Source organism: Diabrotica virgifera, chromosome 10 (genome assembly GCF_917563875.1).
Source record: "Diabrotica virgifera virgifera chromosome 10, PGI_DIABVI_V3a".
Classification (NCBI taxonomy): domain Eukaryota; kingdom Metazoa; phylum Arthropoda; class Insecta; order Coleoptera; family Chrysomelidae; genus Diabrotica; species Diabrotica virgifera.
In genome coordinates, this window is record NC_065452.1 from 50370624 (window position 1) to 50395986 (window position 25363).

General features: G+C 32.5%; 1 protein-coding gene across 9 annotated transcripts in view; it reads right to left on the bottom strand.

Annotated features, from left to right (window-relative positions):
* The window catches only part of LOC114334549 (endophilin-A), a 410053-nt gene that overhangs the window by 58911 nt on the left and 325779 nt on the right, over window positions 1-25363 (bottom strand). For 5 of the 9 annotated variants that reach the window (XM_050663600.1, XM_050663596.1, XM_050663597.1 and 2 more), the window contains 2 exons: window positions 15443-15555; window positions 807-1066 (listed from right to left, as the gene is read on the bottom strand). In XM_050663600.1, coding sequence (XP_050519557.1) covers window positions 807-1066; window positions 15443-15555 — 373 coding nt within the window. The remainder of the gene's footprint in view (window positions 1-806; window positions 1067-15442; window positions 15556-25363) is intronic. The other 4 variants (XM_050663601.1, XM_050663599.1, XM_050663602.1 and 1 more) reach the window with 2 other exon arrangements.

A 25363-nucleotide genomic window follows, 5' to 3' on the forward strand; every position in this document is an offset into this window, starting at 1 on the left:
ACACTTGGTAAGAACCTTGTACCTAGCGCCCTCTATGAGAGTCAGATGTAAAAACAAATTCATGGGGTGTATCAGCTTTGAAAATAATATAATATTCGTATAAAATTTCATTACAATGTTGCCAGTAGTTCGGGCAACATCGCAAAAATGTGTAAATTTTTATTTCTTCAACGCCCTTTATCTTGAAAACGGATGGCGGTACAAAAATTTTTACTAAGCAAACCCCAATTAATTTTTAGTTTTTTCTATCCTAGAGACGGTGTTACTTGAAACACCCTGTATTTTTAAAACGTTTTTATATACTTCACTTGTTCTTTGTCCATTTGTCCAGGAAAATATTGTAATCTTTTTCAAACGTACTTCCTGACTAGCTAGATATCTGAAATTTTCAGAATAGCTCACAACTCGATGACAATGCAATATTCAACAGCTTTTACATGACTGCATTGAGTTTTATTATTCCAAAAAATCACAGATATTTTAATACTGTTGTACTAGAACTCAAATGCGAAGTATTTATCTCCATACCTAACATCCAATATGGTCTAGTGGCTAGGATACCTGGCTTTCACGCAGAAGGATCGGGTTCTACTCCCGATATCGGAAATCTTTTTTGTTTTTAAAATTGACACTTTGATTTGAAAAACAATTGTATTTATAGTACTGTTTTATGTTATGTTCTATAAATAATAGTAAATAAATAATAAATTATTATTAAATATTTTAATTTGAAATAAATTGTTAATATCGGCATCTCCTTAAAAATAAACAACTAAAAATAAATAAATAAAAATAAAATAAAATACCTTGAGGGTAGCTCCAGGGATCAAAGGGATCTGACAGTTGCTGATGTTGGTAATTTGGTTGTTTGATGGGGATGGTTTTTGGGGCGGGCTTCCTATAAATATAGCCACTGCCATAACTATTGTGATGGTTACTACTGTGATTAAATAAATTAGTGTGATTATTTGTACCATTTAATCCGTCCTGTACTGTTTCTATGTGTAGATCTTGGAGAGTTTTGGGAACAAATTCAACCTTTGGACGATTTGCAGCCTCATCTTTCCTGTAACAAAAAGTAAATTAGTACAGGTTTTGGAAACCATGTATAAGAATATACTTTCCATGCAATATAGTGTGCAAGGAAAGAAGATATTTTCATACATGGTGGTCAATATTTAAGCCATGTTAGTAAATGTAAGTTCAATAGAAGAAAAAGTAAAAATACTTGATGGTTCTTAAAAAAAAAAAAAAAACAAAACAAAACAAAAGAAAAGATCTACTACTACTCCAACTATCTCTCGAGGGTGCACTGATGCCGCATAAGATGCTAAGCGAACTGAGTCTACCAGAAGTGTTCCCTATGAGAAAATTTAAAACATTTCACTCATTTCATCATTCCCCGTTAGAGGACAGTCTAACCATACTCCGGTGCAAATATTTTAATATTTACCTCGAGAAAAGATTATGGCTGTGAAAATTACAAACCTGTTCTAATGGACATTTAGACAGCAGTATCCACAAGAACGAGACGGCCCAAATGGTGTCCCAGAACAAAATAGGTCCCACAAATGATCTCGAAATAAAACTTAAGGGAGAAAATGGTGAAAGAGCTGCTGACGTGAGCCAATATTAACTATGTTAGCAAAGTGGGGACGTCACGATCATTTATTTCATTGATTGGGATTAAGGATATCAGTACAAGAATTCGGAAAATTCGAGTGGAACACTACGTCTTCTGGAATTGGCTCTAACCAAGGAAATTGGTTATATCGCTAGAAGGAAAGAGGTCATAGAAAGACTGGTCATCAAACGAAGAGTCGAGCGCAGAAGATCAAGAGGCAGATCTCTTTCACGCTGATCTGACCAAAATAATTTAGACCACTATATAATGATTCGTAGTAAGTACAAACATTCTCGTAAAATAGTAGTGCACAGAGAATAGAAGACATTAACGACAAAATTGTTGGGATAAAAGTAGAGTCTCTCTGGGAAAGAATAAAGCAAGGAGTAAAATGCAGACGTTAGAGGAACGAGAGAAGATTGGTATGACGAAGAATGTGCACAAATAGTTAACAGGAAGAATCAAGCCTGGAAACCGATACAGACCAGATGCACTAGAACAACAACTGAAGAATACAGAAGATATCTTAGAGCAGCAACAAAATGTATAAAAACAGAGCTTTTAAAAAGAAAAAGACTGAAGAGTTAGACGAACTAAAAGAAGCAAATCAAGCAAGAGACTTCTATAAGTAGGTAAAGAACGAAAGGAGAGAAAAGAACATCATTGGAGATAAAAAGTTATCCTTGAAATATGGACAGAGTTTTGCAGTGACCTACTGAACTATACGAGAGAGAGGTTACAGAGGCCATCAAAGCCTTGAAAACCCTCAAAGCCTCAAAAGCAGATGACTTATAATACCCTCGGAAATTGGTGGGAAAATTTACACCGAAAATAACAAAATTCACATTGGCAACACTGTGTGAATGTTGATATTAATTTCCTTTTAATATAATCCTTTCAAGATAAACAGAAGTGTAATTTAGTCCAGACAAATTAATATATGTATTTTTTTGCCAACAGAAATGAGATGTTTCAACCAAATAATGTTTCAAATACACTAAGCGTCAAAATTAACGCATCACCTTAAAAATGTGACATTTTTAATGTCTCATATTTCCTAAACCTGTTGTCCGATTTTAGTGATTTTTTAATATGTTATAGCTTTATTCTTCAAGAATATTGATGTAATAATATTGTTGCTAAACAGGTAATTGTCATTGTATACCGGGTGTAACAATGATAGTGTGTTTTTCGTCAAAGTTTGGAACACCCTGTGGAATATTCTAGCGTATATAAAATATTGAAATTACAACTCAACTGTAACCTTAGGCTATCTTAACATTTTGCTTTTTAATTAATTCGCTGATGTTGGATAATGAAAAAGTTAGGTACTTTAACAACTAGCAACGTTCTTCATCAATACAGGGTGTTTCTAAATAAGTACGACAAACTTTAAGGGGTAATTCTGCATGAAAAAATAATGACCGTTTGCTTTATTAACATATGTCCGCAAATGCTTCGTTTCCGAGATACGGGATGTTGAATTTTTTTTTACAAATTGACGATTTATTTATTGCTCTAAAACCGTTTGAGTTATGAAATGGAATTTGGTAGGTTTTAAGAGGTAGTTATTGCGCATTTTTTGGCATACAATTAAGAATTTTATATTCACCATTGGAGTACATACGAGTAATATGACCCATATGCACGCCAATGGTGAATATAAAATTCTTAATTGTACGTCAAAAAATGCGCAATAACTACCTTTTAAAACCTACTAAGTTTCATTTGCATATCTCAACCGGTTTTAGAGCAATAAATAAATCGTCAGTTTGAAAGAAAAAATTCAACATCCCGTATCTCGGAAACGAAGCATTTGCGGAAACATGTTTATAAAGTAAACGGTCATTATTTTTTCATGCAGAATTACCCCTTAAAGTTTGTCGCACTTATTTGGAAACACCCTGTGTTGATGAAGAACGTTGCTAGTTGTTAAAGTATCTAACTTTTTTATTATCCAACATAATCAAATAAATCAAAAAGCGAAATGTTAAGAAAGCCTAAGGCTACAGTTGAGTTTTAATTTCAATATTTTATATACGCTAGAATATTCCACAGGGTGTTCCAAACTTTGAGGAAAAAACACACTATCATTGTTACACCCGGTATACAATGACACTTATCTGTTTAGCAACAATATTATTACATAGATATTCTTGAAGAATAAAGCTATAACATATGCGACATTAAAAATGTCTCATTTTAAAGGTGGTGCGTTAATTTTGATGCTTAGTGTATGATGTGCAAAATAATTTTGAATTGGGTTCTGCTAATGAGCTTGCTATTTTTGTCATTAAAATAGAAAAAACTTTAAATTTATCCTTTATATTCATTATCGTCCAGTTCTCGTCTAATTATTTTCACTGTACTAATATCCGTCGACTAATTTACAATGATTAATGCGATGTTAAAACATCTTATCGTTAGCGGCTTCTGGAATGTCTTAGACATATCTAATTTCATTGATAAAATGCGCATTCCCACCGATTTCCACTTCGACTATACCAGCTAAGCTCTTAAACAAAAAGAGGAAGCACTAGACATAATGCATGAGCTGATTAAAGAGTAAATAAGTTAGGGTAGAATTGAAGGGTGGAATTACAGAGACTTAAATTTATGACGGATATTTCATGATTTGCTCATATGAAAAGTTGTTAACTAGCATTTTTTTTAAGAAAAACAGAAGACTTTTTAAGTTAGCTATGATTGTAATTATAATTCCACATTTGAGTCTATATTCCACACATAAAAACACTATATTAATCCACTTTTTATACATAACTTTTGAATTCTCCAAATACAGATTTGTTTTTTGCTGCTGTTTTAATGATCAAACAGTAATAAATCTGATGACATTCACAAACGGTTCATAACTGTACATAAGTTATTTTTGTTAATTTACTTTTCCATATAGAAATTGGAAAGTTCAGAAAGTTATATAAGGCTACCCACACAAACTAATTTATCTTCTCTAATACTTAACCTCATTATAATTTCCAGACCCAAAAAGCTCCAACCTTAATTACTTCTTTACGGTCTGTTTGAAAATACTCAGGAATAGTCGGAAACAGATTTGTTTCAAATATAACTCTATAATACAGAATATAATACAGAATACAACTATAATACAGAATAAGCCAAATAAAAACGGGGCATATGCAGTTAATACAGTGTATCGGAACTATATTTGAAATAGTCAACCAATAGTACTTTTCAACGCATCTCATTTGTTTCGAGCTTCTACAGTATATCCCTGTAAGTTGTATCCATATGGAAAACATTTTTATTATTAATTTTACGAAAAAAAGTTATTCTTCATAAAAAGCTCTGCATGGTCAAAAACCTAAGATTTAACCATCAAATATCAAATTTTTTGAATATTATACGAGGTATGTCAAAAAGTTTGAATTTCACTCAAGAGTAAAGTAGCTTTATTTTTCACAATATTGAAAATTGCTATTATGAAAAGTTGTTTGGAATTAAAAACTATATTCTACTATGCAATTACATCCTTCTAATTTGAAAAAAAATTTTCAGATAACTCTTTTATTATTAATTTTACGAAAAAAAGTGATTCGTAATAAAAAGTTCTGCATGGTCTAAAACATAAAATACAACCATCTTATTTCAAATTTTATCAATTTTATATGAGGTATGCCAAAAAATATGAATTTCGCTCAAGAGTAAAATACGTTTATTTTTCACAATAACGAAAATTGTTATTATCAAAAGTTATTTAGAATTAAAAACTATGTTTCAGTATGTAATTACATCCGTCTAATTGAAATATTCTGAACTATAAAGGTACTTTACTTTTGATCTAAATTTATCTTTTTTGACATACCTCGTATAAAATTGATAAAATTTGATATAAGATGGTTGTATTTTAGGTTTTAGACCATCCAGAACCTTTTAGTAAGAATCACTTTTTTTCGTAATAATAATAATTAATAAAAATCATTAATAATAAAAGAGTTATCAGAATTGAAATAACTGAAAATATTGTTACATTCCACAATTTTTCAAAAAAAAAATGTTTTTCAATTAGAAGGATGTAATTGCATATTAGAATATAGTTTTTAATTTCAAACAACTTTTCATAATAGCAATTTTCAATATTGTGAAAAATAGTATTAAATAAATAAAATAAATACTCTTGAGCGAAATTCAAACTTTTTGACATACCTCGTATAACATTCATAAAATTTGATATCTGATGGTTGAATCTTGGGTTTTGGACCATGCAGAATTTTTTATAAAGAAAAACTTTTTTTCGTAAAATTAATAATAAAAAAGTTTTCCATATGGATACAACTTACAGGGACATACTGTATAATATGTCGTATAATGCGTGTATAATATTAATATACGACATATGACACAAGCTCGAAACAAATGAGAAACGTTGAAAAGTACTATAGAAAAGTTAGACACACATAAATCATAGCCACATTAAGATCGGCATGTCTAAAATATCGTTCAACTACCTGTCTCCTTTTACGAGCAAGCTGCGGTATGCGACACGCAACGTAGTTGAACGATATTTTATACATGCCAATCTTAACATTGCTATGATTTATGTGTGTCGAACTTTTATATTCGTCGACTATTTCAAATGTACCTCCGATATACTGTATAACTGCGTATGTCGTATGTTCCGTTTTTATTTGGCATATTCTATATACATCTCGTAATTCACAGAATCAAAATTAGTATAAATAATTATTTCCACGTATTGATAATTTCTGTCAACATTATTTGTATGGTATAGCTTTGCTTTAAATCACATATCTAAACTTTAATACTAACTAGGGCTCTCTACAAAATTACCACTCATAATGCATACAATAACATATCCTTCATTTGCTATTTATCAAAGGATAAATTGGTGATTAACTATCCAAGGGTTATACATACAGAGAGGATTTAAATTATGGAATAAATTCATTTTCTCTAAAATGGACGACTTTGGAGAAAAATCCTGAAACAGGTCGATTTTTATTTTTAAATTACAATTGTTTGGCATATATTTCATACTAGTGACGTCATCCATCTGAGCATGACGACGTAGATTTTTTTAAATGGGAATAGAGGTCGTGTGGCACCTCATTTGAAAGAGTGTTCAATTCTCTATTCAGTAATATAAACGATAATATCATTATTTATACAGGGTGACCAAAAAAATTATTTTTGAATTAAATTAATTGACGTAAAAAGAAGAATGTATGTAATTTATTTAACTCAAAGTATATTGTACGGCTGTCAGTAAATAGAAAAAATGTTTATTTCACAAATAAACATTTCTTTTCGCTTAAATTAAATCACAAACAGCCTCCCACCTACCTCTTGGCAGTTTGAACATTTAATTTAAGCGAAAAGCAATGTTTATTTGCCAACATTTTTTTCTATTGTTTAACGGCGATAGAATGTATTTTGAGTTAAATAAATTGCATACATTCTTCTTTTTTCGTCAATTAATTTAATTCAAAAATTATTATTTTGGCCACCCTGTATACATAATGATATTATTGTTTATATTGCTGTATAGAGAATTGAACACCCTTTCAAATGAGGTGCCACACGACCCCTATTCCCATTTAAAAAAATTATCGATTAAGTCACCACGCTCAGATGGATGACGTCACTAGTATGAAATATATGCCAAAAATTGTAATTTAAAAATAACAATCGACCTGTTTCGGGATTTTTCTCTAAAGTCGTCCATTTTAGAGAAAATGAATTTATTCCATAATTTAGATCCTCCCTGTATACAGGGTGTTTCATTGGGAAACGGAAATACTTTAATGGTGAATAGAGGTCACCGAGCCGGTTCTAGATATAATTCATTTTTTGCCCTACCGACTTTTATAACCGAGTTACAGGGTGTTTTATCGATTTTGCCCATTTCTTTCCTAAGCCATAACGTTAAAACCACCCTGTATATTTTTTTTGATATTTGGTACACATATGTCTCATTCAAAACCCAAACGACCGACATACCAACCATAAGAAAAATCCAGGTCCGGATTTACAAAAAATTATAAAGTAATTGTGACCTTAAAACAACACCCTGTATATTGAAATTTTGAAAATCTGTTTGCATAGTTGAAAAGAGCACAAAAAAGTAAGTTTAATGGTTCGCTTCAATTTTTCGGCCAGACAATTTTATGACTTTAATTTTGAAATTATATTGAATCTTTTAAGAACTTTGACATTAAAAATCAGATATTATTAACTTTTAGTAATAAATTATTAAAGTTAATGAATAAATACTCATTTTAAAAATAATTAATACTTATTTACCACATTGGAACGACCCAATTACTAATGACAAGAAAAATCCAGGTCTGGATTAAGAAAAAAATACAAAGTAATTGTGACCTTGAACATACACCCTGTATATTGAAATTTTAAAAATTTATCTGCGCATTTTAAAAGAGCATGAAAAATTGTGATTAAAGGCTTATTTTAATTTTTTCGCCGTTGATTTAATTACATCAACTTTGAAATTATATTGAAATTTTAAAGAACTCTGAGATTAAAAACCAGGTGTTGTTAACTTTTAATAATAATTTAATGTTAATGAATCAATACTTATTATAAAAATACTTATACTTATTTACTACGCTGGCTTCATAGATTCTCTGGATTTGTAGCTATATGCACATCATTAAAAATTAGAATTGCGGAAATTGGGATATTTTAATGATTTAGTAAAGAATTAAAAAAACTGCTATATCTAATAAAACAAAAATTCGTTACAATTCAACAATTTAACATAAATTAAAAATATTTGAACTATAACAGTTGCTCAAAATGTCCGCCATTTTGTTCGATGCATTTCCTTGCTCGTTTTAAAATATTTCGAATCGATTTTCTAAGTACATTGGGATTGTTCTTAATTTTTCTGGTAACTTCTTGTCACCTTAACAGAATTAATCAATATGGTTTCAAAATTGCCGTAATTAAATTATCTGCGCAAAAATTTGACATGCACCTTTTAACGTAGTTGTTTATGCTCTTTTAAAATACACAAACTAATTTTCAAAATTTCAATATACAGGGTGTTGTTTCAAGGTCACAATTACTTTATATTTTTTTCTTAATCCGGACCTGGATTTTTCTTGTCATTAGTAATTGGGTCGTTCCAATGTGGTAAATAAGTATTGATTATTTTTAAAATTAGTATTTATTCATTAACTTTAATAATTTATAACTAAAAGTTAATAATATCTGCTTTTTAATGTCAAAGTTCTTAAAAAATTCAATATACATAATTTCAAAATGAAAGTCATAAAATTGTCTGGCCGAAAAATTGAAGCAAACCATTAATTAAACTAACTTTTTTGTGATCTTTTCAAATATGCAAACAGATTTTCAAAATTTCATTCTACAGGGTGTTGTTAAGGTCACAATTTTATAATTTTTTGTTAATCCGGACCTGGATTTTTCTTATGGTTAGTATGTCGGTCGTTTGGGTTTTGAATGAGACATATGTGTACCAAATATCAAAAAAATATACAGGGTGGTTCTAAAGTTATGGCTTAGGAAAGAAATGGGCAAAATCGATAAAACACCCTGTAACCCGGTTATAAAAGTCGGTAGGGCAAAAAATGTACTATATCTAGAACCGGCTCGGTGACCTCTATTCACCATTAAACTATTTCCGTTTCCCAATGAAACACCGTGTATACACTCACCGGCACAAAATTCCGCCACCCAAAATTTTTTATTAGGTTTGACAATTTATAAAATTATTATTTATACTCCGATTTTAAAGATTCTTGCGTCAGTTTGTAGGTACAGGTTTTCATGTCGTCTTTTATTATTCCGGTAACAAAAACATTTTGCTTAGATGGCATTATACGGGGGTGAATGGAAGCGTGGTATTTTTTCCTAACTTTAAAAAATTATGTGGAAAAATTGGAGGGCTGACTTTGTTACATACTCCTTTTGTATTATTCTGGAGGTATCCCGAAGATTTTGGTCTTTGCATTATCTGAATATCCCTTTCCTTTTAAAAGCTGTAAATAAAAAGACTGCTTTGAAGGATTACTTGATTAAAAATATAAAACGCACTAAATTTAACAGCGCAAAACAAAATTAACAACAAAACAAAACAATTCAATAGCGGGTATGTCCATTTCTCGCAGCAACGACTGCTCGAAACCTATTTGGCTTCAAAGAAAGATGTGTTATCCTTGCCTGGGGAATAGCCCGATATTCCTCTACCAGGGTCATAACTGTACCAAATTTTCTGAAGGTCTAGGAGACGGCGAATAGCTATTTTTAATTTATCCCATAAATGCTTAATAGGATTGAGATCTAGGCTGCATGAGGGCCATTCTAATCCCCGCCTTATCAATCAAACTTCCATTTAATATATTTATGTTTATGAGCCAATCAGCGTTTTTTTTTACAAAAAATTGTACAGCTCTTACAAGAAAAGAGATATTCGGATAATTCAAAAAGCAAAATCTTGGGAATATCTCCAGGATAATACAAAATGAGTATGTATCAAAATCAGCCCTCCAATGTTTTCAAGTTAGTGGAAAATACAACGTTCCATTCACTCTCGTATAATGCCATCTAAGCAAAAATTTTTTGTTACCGAAATAATAACAAACGACAACAAAACATGTACCTATAAACTGATGCAAGAATCTTGAAAATCGAAGTACAAAATAATAAAGTTATAAATTGTCAAACTAAATCAAAAATTTTGGGTGGCGAAATTTTGTGCCGGTGAGTGTATAATACATAGATATGTAGTATCTTGTATGACATCTTGTATCTACTATTTTGCCGCAAAAAGATCCCATTTCCTATCTCCCTAATTTAAGAGTTTTCTCGAATTCATTCTTTATAAGACCAATCGATAAATCTGAACTGATCCAAACGATCAATAATAGTATCAAAAGCAAATCATCCTGTAGTACTGATGGACTATCCATCAAAATCTTCTCAAATCTCACAGAAAATGTGTTGGATCTACTCGTCTCACTAATTAATGATTCCTTTGAAAGAGGCAAATTCCCAGAGTGTCTAAAGATAGCCATTATTATTCCTCTTCATAAGGGTGGTGAAAAATCTAATGCTTGCAACTATAGACCTATTGCCTTACTACCGGTACTCTCCAAAATTATTGAGAGACTCATAAAAACTCGACTTATGTCCTTTCTCATTGATAACAACATCTTATCCCAAAATCAGTTCGGCTTTTTAACTAATAAATGTACCACTGATGCCATGTTTTCTGTGTTTCATGAGGTTTACCAAGCACTAAACAATAATCTTTATACAGCCACTGTTTTCTGTGACTATGCCAAAGCTTTTGATTTTGTAAATCACGACATTTTGATTAAAAAACTAAATTTCTATGGAGTTCGAGGTATTTCTTCGAATTGGTTCCAATTTTACTTAAATAATAGGAAACAACTAATTAGAGCAAATGATACTGACTCTAGTCTCAAAAACATTGTACGTGGAGTACCACAAGGTTTAGTATTGGGTCCTCTACTGTTCCTTATCTTTATAAATGACATCACTAATTTAAAAATCGATGGAAAATTTTTTCTTTTTGCTGATGATACCAGTATCACTTGGAGCAACTCAACTATTGCATATCTTCATGCAACTATAACTTCTGATTTGCTTACGATAAAAACCGGGTCTGACTCTAATTTACTCTCTATTAACGTGGATAAGACAGTAGCATTATCCTATAAAAATGCTCTTCAACCCCTGCTAATTAATAACAGCCAGATCTCTACCGTTGATTCCGTAAAATTTCTTGGTATTTTTTTGGACAGCCACCTCAAATGGTCCCTTCATATCGATTTGTTAAGTAAGAAACTCGCCTCAGCCTGCTATGCTATAAGATCTGATTCGAAAGAACTCAATTTAGCATCTTCTAAACTAACATATTTTTCCTTGTTAGAGTCTCATCTTCGATATGGTCTTCCTTTTTGGGGTTCTAGCACAGCTGCCCAATTAGATGTTATTTTTAAATTCCAAAAAAAGCAATAAGGTATCTGTTTGGCCTCAGAAGAACAACACATTGCAGAGGTTACTTCAAAGATCACGGAATTTTAACCCTTCCATCTTTATATATTTTAGAAACTGTTTGCTTAATTCGTAAACACATGCATGTCTTTTCAGCAAGGCCTCATCATGACTACTCCACCAGAAATTTAACTTTTGATGTCTATTTACCGATCCCGTCCTCTGAGTTAGTAAAGAAATCTATATTATATTCCGCAAAAAAACTATACAACCATCTCCCTTTACAACTCAAATCTGCAACATCTTTCCCCAAATTCCGTAAAATGACAAAAGCTCATCTATCTAAAAGACCATATTATTCAGTAGAAGAGTTTCTTAATGACTAAATAAGAAATTAAAGTAATGTACATTGTACAAGTAACCAAACTTATCTATATTTGGGTGTCACATGCAGCAGCTTAAATTTATTAGTTCCTATGTCTGTAGTTTACTTTGTTGTATATTCACTTTGCAATTTCTATTAATTGTTGCAATATATCGATTTTGTTTTTTTTTACTTTATTAACTTGTATTTTTTTTATATTGACGATTTATCAAATTTTAGAAAATTGTATTTGTTATTGTTATTGTTATTATTTATTTATCTTTTCTGACTTTATATTAAGCTTTGTCCATAAAATTTGTATAATTTTCAGCGACAATAAAGCATATTTCTATTCTATTCTATTGACACTACGGAATAATATTGAAATATCGGGATTGCGGTGTGTGGCTTAGATTGAACTAAATTTATTTCTGTTGAATTAGATATTTGGCTGAATATTTAGTTTTTTAACTTAATCAGTTTCACAAACTACAAAATTAACTAATAATTAAATACAAACATAATATTACAATAATATGACTTACGAAATGACGTCCATCAAGTTAGCAGAACAAAGTCAGCAGAACACAGTTTTTTTATACCATATTTAAGTGTAAATAAAATGCAAATTTAATGTTCCAAGAAAAAATTTATTGCTCTTCTTTCTTTAAAGTTATCGCATGTTCTGCTAACTTGATAATCAAGCTAGCAGAACAGTAGTTCAAAAATTTGATAAATCATCTATAATTGACTGCCAAAGTATTCTCTGAATTAAATGCAATTTTAATGTTCCAAGAAAAATTGCTCTTTTTTTTAAAGTTATCGCATGTTCTACTACTAAAATCTACTATATTTTCTACCAGATTCTAAAATATACTAGATTTAAAATTTTCCCACTAAATCACAAGAAATTCTACTAGATCTAATAGAAAGTCTACTAAATTGGCAACCCTGAATATGGTACAAAAACTTCTAGTGTGAAGTGAAGGAGAATGGCTCTAGAGTTTCTAATCGCATCTGCTCTTGGTACTAATTATAGGTAAAAGTCCTACGGTTTATTATCTTCTTAATAAAATTTAATGTTCCAAGAAAAAATTTATTGCTCTTTTTTTTTTAATTTATCGCATGTTCTGCTAACTTCATAATCAAACGGGCAGAACAGTAGTTCAAAAATTGATAAATCATTTATAATTGAATACCAGAGTATTCTCTGAATTAAATGTAAATTTAATGTTCAAAGAAAAACTTCATTGTCGTTTTTTTAAGTTATCGCATGTTCTGCTAACTTGATTTCAAGCTATAATAATAATATAATAATTACTACCAAAAGCAGATGCTATTAGAAACTCTAGAGCCATTCTCCTTCACTGCACAATAGAAGTTTTTGTACCATATTCAGGGTTGCCAATTTAGTAGATTTTCTACAAGATCTAGTAGAATTTCTTGTGATTTAGTAGGAAAATTTTAAATCTAGTAGATTTTAGAATCTGGTAGAAAATATAGTAGATTTTAGTAGCAGAACTGCGATAACTTAAAAAAAGAGCAATCAATTTTTTCTTGGAACATTAAATTTGCATTTAATTCAGAGAATACTTTCGCATTCAATTATATATGATTTATCAAATTTTTGAACTACTGTTCTGCTAGCTTGAATATCAAGTTAGCAGAAAATGCGATAACTAAAAAAAAAAGAGCAATACATTTTTTCTTGGAACATTAAATTTGTATTTAATTCAGAGAATACTTTCGCATTAAATTATAGATGATTTATCAAATGTTTGAACTACTGTTCTGCTAGCTTGATTATCAAGTTAGCAGAATATGCGAAAACTTAAAAAAAAGAGCAATACATTTTTTCTTTGAACATTAAATTTGCATTTTATTTACACTTAATTATGGTATAAGAATAACTGTGTTCTGCTAACTTGATGGACGTTACGAAATGCTGTATTCTATATTATGAAACTATTTAGCTTAAAACCACACCTGTTGTTTTTCACGACCGCCCCAGACGACAACTGATTTCGGTATATTTCTCAGATGTGTTAAGGGCCAATGAGTTCCATTATCGAACCAGTTGTTAAATATTTTGCTTTTTCAGAATTTTAAAATATTGCAATAAATTTCGCTCAACCTGCTGGTATATGTCTTATAATTAATTGACTTTTTATTTTTGTTTATTTAGATTTCGAGAAATAATATTTATTATAATAATTATTTTCTGATCTTGATATCGGATAAATTAAATGTATGGCCTGTTGTGTTGGAATGATGTGTTACAAGAATTTTTCTGTGTACAACGGAAGACAGGAAACAGAAATTAATAATATAATTAAAAAACTATAAACCTATACTATGTAATGAGCACTAAATTCATAAATAAACAAGAAATAACAAGAAAAACAAAAAATAATTTGTTCAAGTCAATATACAGGCCAGTATTAACCTTTGGTTGCGAGTCGTGGGTACTAACAGAACGACAAAAGAGTAAAATACAGGCAGTAGCAATGAAATACCTAAACAGTAAAATAAGAGAAGATTTGGAAATAGAGTCAACCTTAGAATTTATAGAGAGAACGTAACTCAGTTGGTGGGGTCATCTTCAGAGAATGGATCATAGAAAATCGGTGAAAGAACTCTGGCAGGCAAACACGCATAGAAAAAACAAGGAAGGAAAACCACGAAAACATGGGATAGAACCCTAGGACAAAATATTCGAAAAAAGGGAAACAACATGGATAGAAGCAAGGACGCTGGCCAGAAATAAGAAGCAATGGGTCAAATTTGTACATAATGTTAATATATAGCAGAATATTCGTTTAGTTTACGATTAAGTTTGATATTAATATTCAGTTGTTTTTGTAATGTATTATAATTTATTGTCGCCCTACATCACTATGTGGTAACAGGGTTTTTTTTTGAAAATATATACAGTAACCACCAAGCTATTACACACACGGGAACATTGAGCTAATACAGTCCTGGAGCGTTCACTTGCTTCACTGTTTACTTTTATGTCTAGTGACGTTTAGAACGTCAGAAAATGTATAGAAACCGAATATTAACAGAAAGCTGACAGTTAATAGAACAGCTGTATTTGACGTTTATAGTTGTCATTGTGTTAAATATGTAAAAATTTTAAAGTATTGTAATATTTTTGGTGTTCGAATAAAGTTATTTTAAAGCAGAGTAACAATACTATTAATTAATGTATTTTTTGTATGGAAAAACAATCATTTTGAATGGTTTCTTGACAGTAACATGACAGACATTAAAGTCACATCTGAGAACGGACCGGATTAGCCCATAAGCACAGCAATTAAGTACCTACGTACCTACCCATGTGTCTAGTAGCGTAGCCCTTACTGTATAATACTACTCCTGAGTATTTTAAACACACCGTAGTAGTAATTAGACGAAATCTATTGTTGAAATGGTATGCTACTTACTTTTCCAATAAAGTTTCAGTAAGGTGCTTCAAAACTTCTGTACACTGGCTATGGTAATCTAATAATCCCTCGGCGAATGTTGCTAATTGTGAGATCTGCTCGACCTGAAAATTCTTTAATCATTAATTTGTATCTCAAATTAATAATCTGCTTGTATTTGAAACGGGTACTGGCAATTCCTTGCAGTACTTTCGATTGGCTTCGTTCGTGTGTCCACACACCAAAATAAAAATGAAAGAAAAACGAAACTGAAGCTTCGTGAAGATAAGTAAAAAATAAAATAAAATCAAAATTAATAGAAAATAAATAACTGAATTATATAAATGAATAAAATCCTATTCACGTCTAGTTAAGGGAAATAAGTAATAGACGACCATGTAATAATCCAGGGTTTCAGGTAAAATTTAAATATGTTTCCTAGTAAAATGTGTCAATCTTCATTTCTTAATGTTGATTTAATTGCGTACAATCCAAACTCATTATCATTTCATTAATACAGTCAGTGTTAAATGTTAAAAGACCAACTCTGTCTACCTCGTTTGCTTATCGCTCTGGACCGGTCTTAACAATTGGCCAAGTCAGATAAATTTAGTAATCTTTACGACCGCACTAACTGAAGTCAATTACTATGGAATATTACAGACTATGGAATAATCCAGGTATCTAGAAAGTTTTTAGGTAAAGTTTGTTTAGCAGTAAATGGTTGACTTCAATTAGTACCGACTATAAACATCCTGGGTTAACCGATAATAGTATACAAGGCCCGGTTTCAGGTAAAATTTAAATATGTTTCCTGGTAAAATTTGTCAATCTTTATTTCTTAATGTTGATTTAATTGCGTACAATCCAAACTCATTATAATTTCATTAATACAGTCAGTATTAAATGTCAAAAGACCAACTCTGTCTACCATGTTTGCTTATCGCTCCGGACCGGTCTTAACAATGGGCCAAGTCAGATAAATTTAATAATATTTACGACCGCCAGGGCCGTAACTACCATTGGGGCAACCGGGGCAGTGCCCCGGGGCCCCCGACCAAGGGGACCCCGTGCATAGATTTTAACGAGGAAAATAAAAATATGTATTTTAAAAGCCGATCCCATCGAAATATTTTCAAATGACACAATTTTAAAAAGACCACAATATAGTTTTAATTTTTCACTGGGGAAATTAATCTTTTAGACTAAAATGCAATTGGAACAGAACAAGGCCCCTGAGGCCTGAGCTAAGCTGGGGCCCCCGAGACCTTAACATAAAAATTTAAATTATTACTTAAGAAATTAGTTATTTCGGCGTAATAAAACCTAAAATGCCATTGGAAGAGGGGGTACCGGGCTAAGTTGAGGAAATTAGTTATTTTGGCGAAATAAAAACTAAAATGCAACTGGAATAGGGACCCCAGGTCCCAGCTCCGTTGTCTTAATCAATTTACTCCAGACCACATCTTGGTACGTGAAAGGAACCACATATTGAAAAGAAAGGTATACTTAAGATAAAATGAGCACATTAGGATCAGTCCCACCAGTACACTGACCAGCTTCACTGAGTGTGCTTGGCTCACACTGCAGTAGCTTAAGGCACCTTAAGGTGCTTTTAAATCAAAGTGAACACGAACGAAGAAACTAATTCGTAGGTGTTCGCTTGGTTATTCGTTCGGTATAAAGTAAGACCATTTACATTGTAGCGAACGAACGCATTCGTTGATAATCCTTCCGCAATGTCAGATACAGATGAAGCTGTAATTTTATAGTTATTGCAGGACATGCTAAAAAAAAAGAAAGAAGAAAGTGTGGTGATCACATTAGTGATGTAACGAATATTCGTATTCGCATTCGCATTCGCGAATATTCGCATGTTTTTGCATATTCGCATTCGCATTCGCGAAATTTGTGCGAATGTTTTGCGAATATGAAAACCAGAAAAAAAATAATTTTAAGATAATATTAGGTTAATAAAATCAAAATCTATTCACTTTTCATCTTTTTTTATTAAGAAAAGGTAACTACCTCAAACATGTAGCTACTCTCAAATGGAAATATGCAGGACACAACAGCAGACAAAGAGACGGAAGATGGAATGAAGCGATAACTCACTGGAGACCTTGGGACTACAAAAGAGGAAGGGGCAGACCACAGACGAGATGGTCGAATGACCTAAAGAGATACGCAGCGACCAGATCGACAGCATTAGCACTGAACCGAGAAGAGTGGAAAAGTAAGGGGGAGGCCTACGTTCAACTTTGGACAAATGAAGGGCAATATATAGATAGAACTTAACCTTGTATAATCACATTATTAGCCTTCACTTTTTTTATTATTTGGTATTATGTAATAAAGCTTAAGATTCAGATTGATTTACACTAAATATCAATTAACTTTTCATTAAAAATTTAGGAAATATTACAAAAATAGAAACAAATTAAAAAAAACTGGACATTCGCATCCGCATTCGCGAATGTCAGTAGCAGATATTCGCATTTGCATTCGTATTCGCGAATGTTAAAAAAATGACATTCGTTACATCACTATCACATAGGAGGGAAAATGCGCTTTTAAGGGGTTAAATATCAAGCATTTTTCTGGACCCCCTTGCGCTGGGGGTACATTCCCCAGACCTCCCGGTAGGGGGCCCCCAGATCACATTTGCCCCGGGGCCCCCAACATCGTAGTTACGGCCCTGTGCTCCGGACCGGTCTTAACAATGGGCCAAGTCAGATAAATTTAATAATATTTACGACCGCACTAATTGAAGTCAATCATTTTCTGCTAAACAAGCTTTAATAAACATATTAATGTGGACCTGATGATGGGCTGAATTTGTAGAGTCCGAAACCTTTTTTTCTCTTTTAGTTTTTAAAAATTACCTAATTTGCTTTTTTGGATATAAAATAAGCTTATGGTGCAGTAAACTTTATAAGGTATATTACTACCGGTTTACATAAACAAGGGGGATATACAACAATGCATAAACTGCAGGGCCATAAACCTACTTACTCACACCATGAAAATATGGAAAAGACGAATTGATAGAATATGTGAAGAAACCGAAATATCCGATAATCACGGCAGATCAACCACAGATGCAATTTTCGTTGTAAGGCGGTTGATGGAAAAATACAGAAATAAAGAAACAAACGCTCATATGATATTCATTGATCTTGACAAAGCATATGACAGAGTTCCTCTAGAGATTATATCATCATCAACCCGTACACGTCCACTGCTGGACATAGGTCTCACTCAGCTCTTTCCATCTTCCATCCTCTGCTCCGTAGTGCTTCTTCTCGTGGCTTCCACTCGACAATACGTTTTGTCCATCGGTTGTCTGACAATCTGGCGACGTGACTGCCCAATTCCACTTTAGCGACGCGATTTTTTCGACATTGTCTGTTGTTTTTGTTCTACGGCGTATTTCTTCGTTTGGGATTCGGTCTCTCAGGGAGACACCCAACATCTGGCGCTCCATAGCCGTCTGAGTTACGCGAATCTTGTTAACTACCTTTTTTTGTTAGTGTTAATGTTTCGGCTCCATAAGTGAGTACAGGCAACACACACTGGTCAAAGATTTTCCTTTTGAGGCATATGGGCAAGTCCGATTTAAATACATAGTGCAGCTTACCAAACGCTGCTCAGGCTAATCCTAAGCGACGTGGGAGCTCGCACGTCTTGTTATCTCTTCCCAACCGAATTTCATGTCCCAAGTACTTATAAGATGCAGTTTGCTCAATATCCATTCCATCAACAACAATAGTACGATTTAGCACCAGATTAGTCATTATTTGCGTCTTGTTGATGTTAATCTTCAGTCCGACCTCTAAGGAAGCGTGATATAATTTGTTTAACATTATTATTGCATCATCCATATTGAGCTTTTCTCCATTTATGTTGATACCGTAATCGTTTAGATCTGCCTTCTTAAAAGTGTGTTTTAAAAGGGTTGTGAATAGCTTTGGTGAGATGGTGTCTCTCTGCCGTACTCCTCGCTGTATATACTATATGTATTTGTTTGTTGTTCAGACAGTCTTACGCTAGCCATTGCCTTTTGGTAAATATATTTGATCATGTTAGTGTCTCTCTTCAATCCTGACCCCCCGGAGGGAGTGTGTAGTGGTCGACGTGATGTCGTGTATTGTCCGTCTCCAAAGATCTCTGTCTCTGGTCATTTCTTTTAACTCATGCATAGGTCTTTTGAATATTCCTGTAATTTGATCGATCCATCTTGTTGGGGATCTTCCTCGTGATCTTCGGCCTTCCACCTTTCCTTGTATAATGAGTCTATCCATGTTTTCTGTGTTGGCTCTCATAACATGTCCAAAGTATTTTAATTGTTGGAGATGGACTTTACTGGAGAGCCGTTGGCTAACTTTTAGTTCTCTTAAAATCGAATTATTTGTCCTATGGTCGGTCCAAGGAATTCGTAGCATTCGTCTCCAACAGAACATTTCAGTGGCGCCTATCTTTCTTCTTTCCGAATTTCTCAGGGTCCAAGATTTACATCCGTAAGTCAGTATTGGGAATATTAAGCAGTTGATCAACCTCATCTTTAACGCTCTTGAAATTTGACAGTCCTTCCATATTGTGGTCATTTTTGCTGAGGCGACTTTTGCTAGATCACATCTACGTTTTATTTCTTCCTGTAGTGACCCTGTGTTTGTGATTAATGATCCCAGATATAAGTATGAGCTCACAACCTCAAACCGATCAATTGTGGTTATATGTGGATGATTGTTATGTAGTCTATCCACTATCATGATCTTTGTCTTTGATATGTTTAGTTGCAGACCAAATATTTGACTTTCGTTTTCAACCAGTCGTATAAGATCAATCAGCTTTGCTTGACTATTTGCAAGAAGAGCTGTGTCATCTGCGAAACGTAGGTTGTTTATTTTATGGCCATTTATTGAGATGCCTTTTTCCCATCCTTCAAGTGCTCTTGTCATAATATGCTCTCCATATATATTGAATAATTGTGGAGATAGTATACATCCCTGTCTGACACCCCGTTCTGGATGAAATTCGTTTGAAAGTGTGTCAAGCACTTTAACTGATCCAGTAGTGTGTTCGTATAGTTCAGTTCATATAAGCGAAATAAGGTGTTGGGGTACGCCCACTTCTTTCAGTATTTGCCATAAGTGTCTCCACTTGACCCTGTCGAACGCGTTACGATAATCCATAAAGCATATGTACAGTGGAATATTGAATTCCCTAGATTTTTCGATTATCTGTCTGGAGTGTTCTCAAGTACCTCTACCTTTGGTAAACCCAGTTTGCTCTTGTGGAATTTCTCTTTGAAGGAATGTTTTTAGTCTCTCATTGATTATAATATAATGTAGCATAGCTCTCATAATTACATATTATGTAGCATTATTTTGCTGGCATGTGATATAAGAGAAATAGTTCTATAATTGTCGCATTTATGAAAGCTGCCTTTTTTATGGATTGTCGTTATTGTAGATTTTGTCCAGTCTTCAGGCCATTGTTTTGAATGCCATATTTGGCTACAGAGTAGATGAAGTAATTTTACGCCAGTTTCTTCTGTGGCTTTGAGCATTTCTGCTGTTATCATATCTGGACCTGGTGCTTTATTATATTTGAGCTTACTGATCGCAAGTCTTACTTCATTTTCAAGTTTATCAGGTTCTTCTTCCACCTCGTCAGAGATTTGGTTAACAGGTTCTTGGCGTTGATCATCTTTATATAGGTCCCTGCAATACGATCTCCATGTCTCTGCTATATCTTCTCTGTTTGTTCTCAGAGTTCCAGTATTGTCTTCAATGGCCCAAGTTCTGGCTTTAAAGTCTCTTGTTAAGTAGCGTATTTTTCTAAATAGATCTCTCGGCTGATTATTCTGATCATGTCTCTCAATTTCTTTGCAATTTTCAAATGTTGTCGACTAATTTTTCGTCGACGAAGTGTTCTCGACCAACTTTCCTAGACCCGTATAAAGTAGGATAGATTTTGGACGAAAAGTCTGTGGTAGAGGTGGTTTTATTTCCTAGCCTCTACTGCCCGTCCCCAATGTTTTAGGGGGCCGAAAATTTAAAAATTTATTCGAATTTTATTCGTATTTATTTGTTAATCACTACAGTATTATATGCAGGATATAAGTTCTCTTCCTCCAGGTATATATTAACTAAAAAACTTGCTAGATATCTGGTTTATTCTAAAATTCAGAGAATAACTTACATCCCTAGAGTACTTAAACGATTTTGGAAATTTGTAGATACGAGTGCACCGAATTATGATTATTATTAAAGGGCTTAGTAGTTAATTGCGGACTAATTAACAATTGATTAATTAAGATTTATCTATGTATTCAAGTCTATTTGTTTGCAACTGGTAACTCATTATAAATGTAAATCTTCAAATGGAGGTTAAGGGTTACTATCAAGGCCATAAACCGTTGCCGTACGGATGTAATTGAGACCAACAAGGTTTTTTTTGAAAAATTACGAGTTATGCATTAATTTGTATAGTTACATTACTTTAATCAGCGAAAAGATGTGTTTCTCTGTTTTTATCGACAACGAAAAAGCGTTTGATAGATTAAACCACACAGAACTCATAGAAACCCTAACGCAACGTGGTATAGACTATACCGGGTGGTAAATTGGAAAACGGGCTATAGGAAACTCAATGTAATATTTTAAATTGTTGAATTCCTGCTTCCCTAATTATTTTAAATCAAAAGTCATGAGAAACTTACATATTTTATAGAGGATTAAAATCTGTATTAAAAACAAAAGTTAAAATTGTTCTACGATTTAAACACATTCCAAAATTTTGAAAAGTATAATACATTTGCCATATTAAGTAAGTGCGCAAAACTAAGACCACACGTTACTATTTCTGACAGTACGCATACTATTGAGTGAATAAAACATCTTTATTGTTACTACTTTCTCCTCAACTGAGGACATATTTTCAACTTTATTGTTTTTTTAAACAATAAATGATAAAATAAAAATAATGACAGTTCAAAATATTGTTAATATAATAATTTCATTGTGACCGAACGCAACCTTATACACATTTTTGCACTGTGTGCGGCCTAAATTGGGCAAATACTTTGATAAAATTTATTATATTTTACAAAATTTTGGAATGTGTTTAATTCGTAGAACAATTTTAACAATTGTTTTCAATAAAGGTTTCAATCCCCTACAAATAGATTCTCATGTCTTTTGATGTAGAATAATTAGGGAAGCAGGAATTCAACAGTTTAGAATTTTACATTGAATTTCCTATGGCTCGTTTTCCAATTCACCACCCGGTATAGACCATAACAATGTGGTCCTTATTAAAAACCTATATTGGGATAAAATGTGGTCAATCAAAATAGACAATCGTCTGACAGCAGAAATGTAAAAAAAGAGCAATTCGTCAGGGCTGTGTACTTTCCCCACTATTATTTAATATATTATTGTGTATCATTTTATCAATCAAAGATAGAATAAAATTTTTATTTTTTTTAATATAACGCAGGCACATAAATTTGATACACCCTGTATATTGATTTGTAACTATTTATTAGAAGTTAGCTTTTAAGCAGTGGGTTTATCCTTAATGAGTTTTTCCCTGAAGAATTAAACACATTAGTAAATAAAGTGATGTGAATAGACAATTTGTTTCGGGATTATAATTTTTAAAACGGTTGCTTTGTTACGGGAGAGGACAAAAGCCACAGGTAATTATTATACTTAGAAAAGTAATGTAGAGAAAGTTGGAATTTTAAGTCTCTTCGTTTAAGCCCCAAGTAAATTTGTAGAATTCCCGAAAAGTAATCATCATGAGTAGAAGTATTTGTTTGGAAGGATGCATGGGTTTTTCGAATGAAAAAAGAGGAATGGGGAGAGAGAAATGTTTCTGATTGGTTTAGCAATTCGGAATGGGGATGAGAGAAGGTTGAATGTTCAGATAGTTTGAAAAAGGAGATTATTATGTGACCGGCATCGGAGAAGAGCAGTCAAAGTTTTCGTGAACAGTTCAGAAGCAAGTACTAGTGGTTGTTAGATAGTGAAGAGTGTAGCTGAAAAGTGGAACGAGAGACAGATCAAATTGAGAAGAAATACCTCTTTGATTCTGTAAAGTCCAAGGGAGAGAATATTATTGTGAGAAAGAGAGGGGAGAATTTTGGAGTTTTTTTAACGAGTACTGGTTAAAAGAGGCCTGGCTCGTGTTTTGGAGAATTAGTTGCTGGTATGCTGCTGGATTGATGCTGAGAACGGAGAGGGCTTTGATGGGTAGCTTAACATAATCAACAAGGAAGAGCTGTTTGAGTCAAGAGGAGACATCATTGTGTGTGAATCAAAAGGTCAGTCAATAATTTATGTGATAGATTTTCTTTATGTTCAGAAGTTAATTTTTTTTTGAGTAAAAGCATATGAGCTAAGATTCCAATATCTCAAAAATTTAATAGGAAGTATAAGTAGTTTTGCGAATACCTAAATGTGTTTGTTTAGTTTGTTTTATCAATGTTATCAAGAACAAACCGATAAATATTTGTTGAATTAAAATTAATTTATGTGGTAAGAGTTTCATTGGGACAGTTATGCCCACAGGATTTAATTGATACATTTTCAGAGTATTGCTTTTGTTAATAAAAGATATTTGTATGTGCTTATTTATGGTATTTCTATGTATTTGCTTTTCCTATTTTATCCCGATAAGGATCAACTAAGAGATACTGAAGCCACGAGAAAGGATAAGTATAACCTAAGATAATTTAGTTATTTTTTTGTATGATAAAAAGGCACCCTGAGATTTTTCTTAATTTTAATGTATGATTTGCGACAATTGACTAATTAATTAAATAAATACTAACTATTATAAAAGTAAGAGAAAGCAGATCATAACAATATATTCCGCAAATATCTTTCAAAATGTCCTCGAAAATATCGAAGAAGGAATAAAAATCAACGGAGAATACGTAAACAGCTTACGATACGCAGACGACACCGTTATTCTTGCGGACAGTTCTGAGGGTTTGCAACGACTTATTAATGTCATAACCAGAGAGGAAGATAGCTTGGGGCTGAATATAAACACAAATAAAACAAAAGTAATGGCTGTTACACGTGCACCAAATTCCGACATTAATATTCGTATATATAACAAACAGATAGAACCCGTACAAATATTCCAGTATCTTGGTTGCTGGATAACAAACGATATTGACCACAAGGTCGAAATACGTGCTCGTATAAAGTATGTTAGGTCCGCTTTTCAAAGAATGAAAAAATTCCTAATAAACTCTACCTTATCGTTGGATATCCCATATCAATTTGTAAAAACATTCATTTATTCCATATTGCTATACGGAGTGGAAACATGGACTCTCGGAATAATTACAAGTATGAGACGTATAGAAGCCAGTGAGATGTGGGTTTAATATTTTAATCAGGTGGAAGATAAATTAAATTAAAGTTGGTAGGTAGTGTTTTCTCTGAACCGTCGACGTGGACTGCTTGATGCCAACTTTAAATAAAATAAGGTTACGGGTATAATCCCACTCGAATGAAGAATAAAAGGAGCAAACCGGAGTATGATAATTCGTTTGACGAAGAGGAAGCATTTAAGAAAAGTAAGTCCACAACAAGAACATCACCCCAAAAAGACGACAAGAAAAACAAGAAATGGATGAAATAAAGAAAATATTAGCAGAACTGAAGCAGGAGATTAAAACAGAAATAAATAACTTAAAAACAGAAATGAAGGCAGAAAATAAGGAGACCAGGATATAAAAGAACTAAAAGAAGAGATAAAACAAAATAATGAAGAAATAAATAATATAAAACACGAAAAGCCCCAGATACAAAGTTTACTACTTTTTAAACAATTAGAATAATTGAAATAAAAATATAATAAACAATATTTTAAATCTAAGACTTTTCGTTAATAAACTGCTTTCTGGCTGCATCC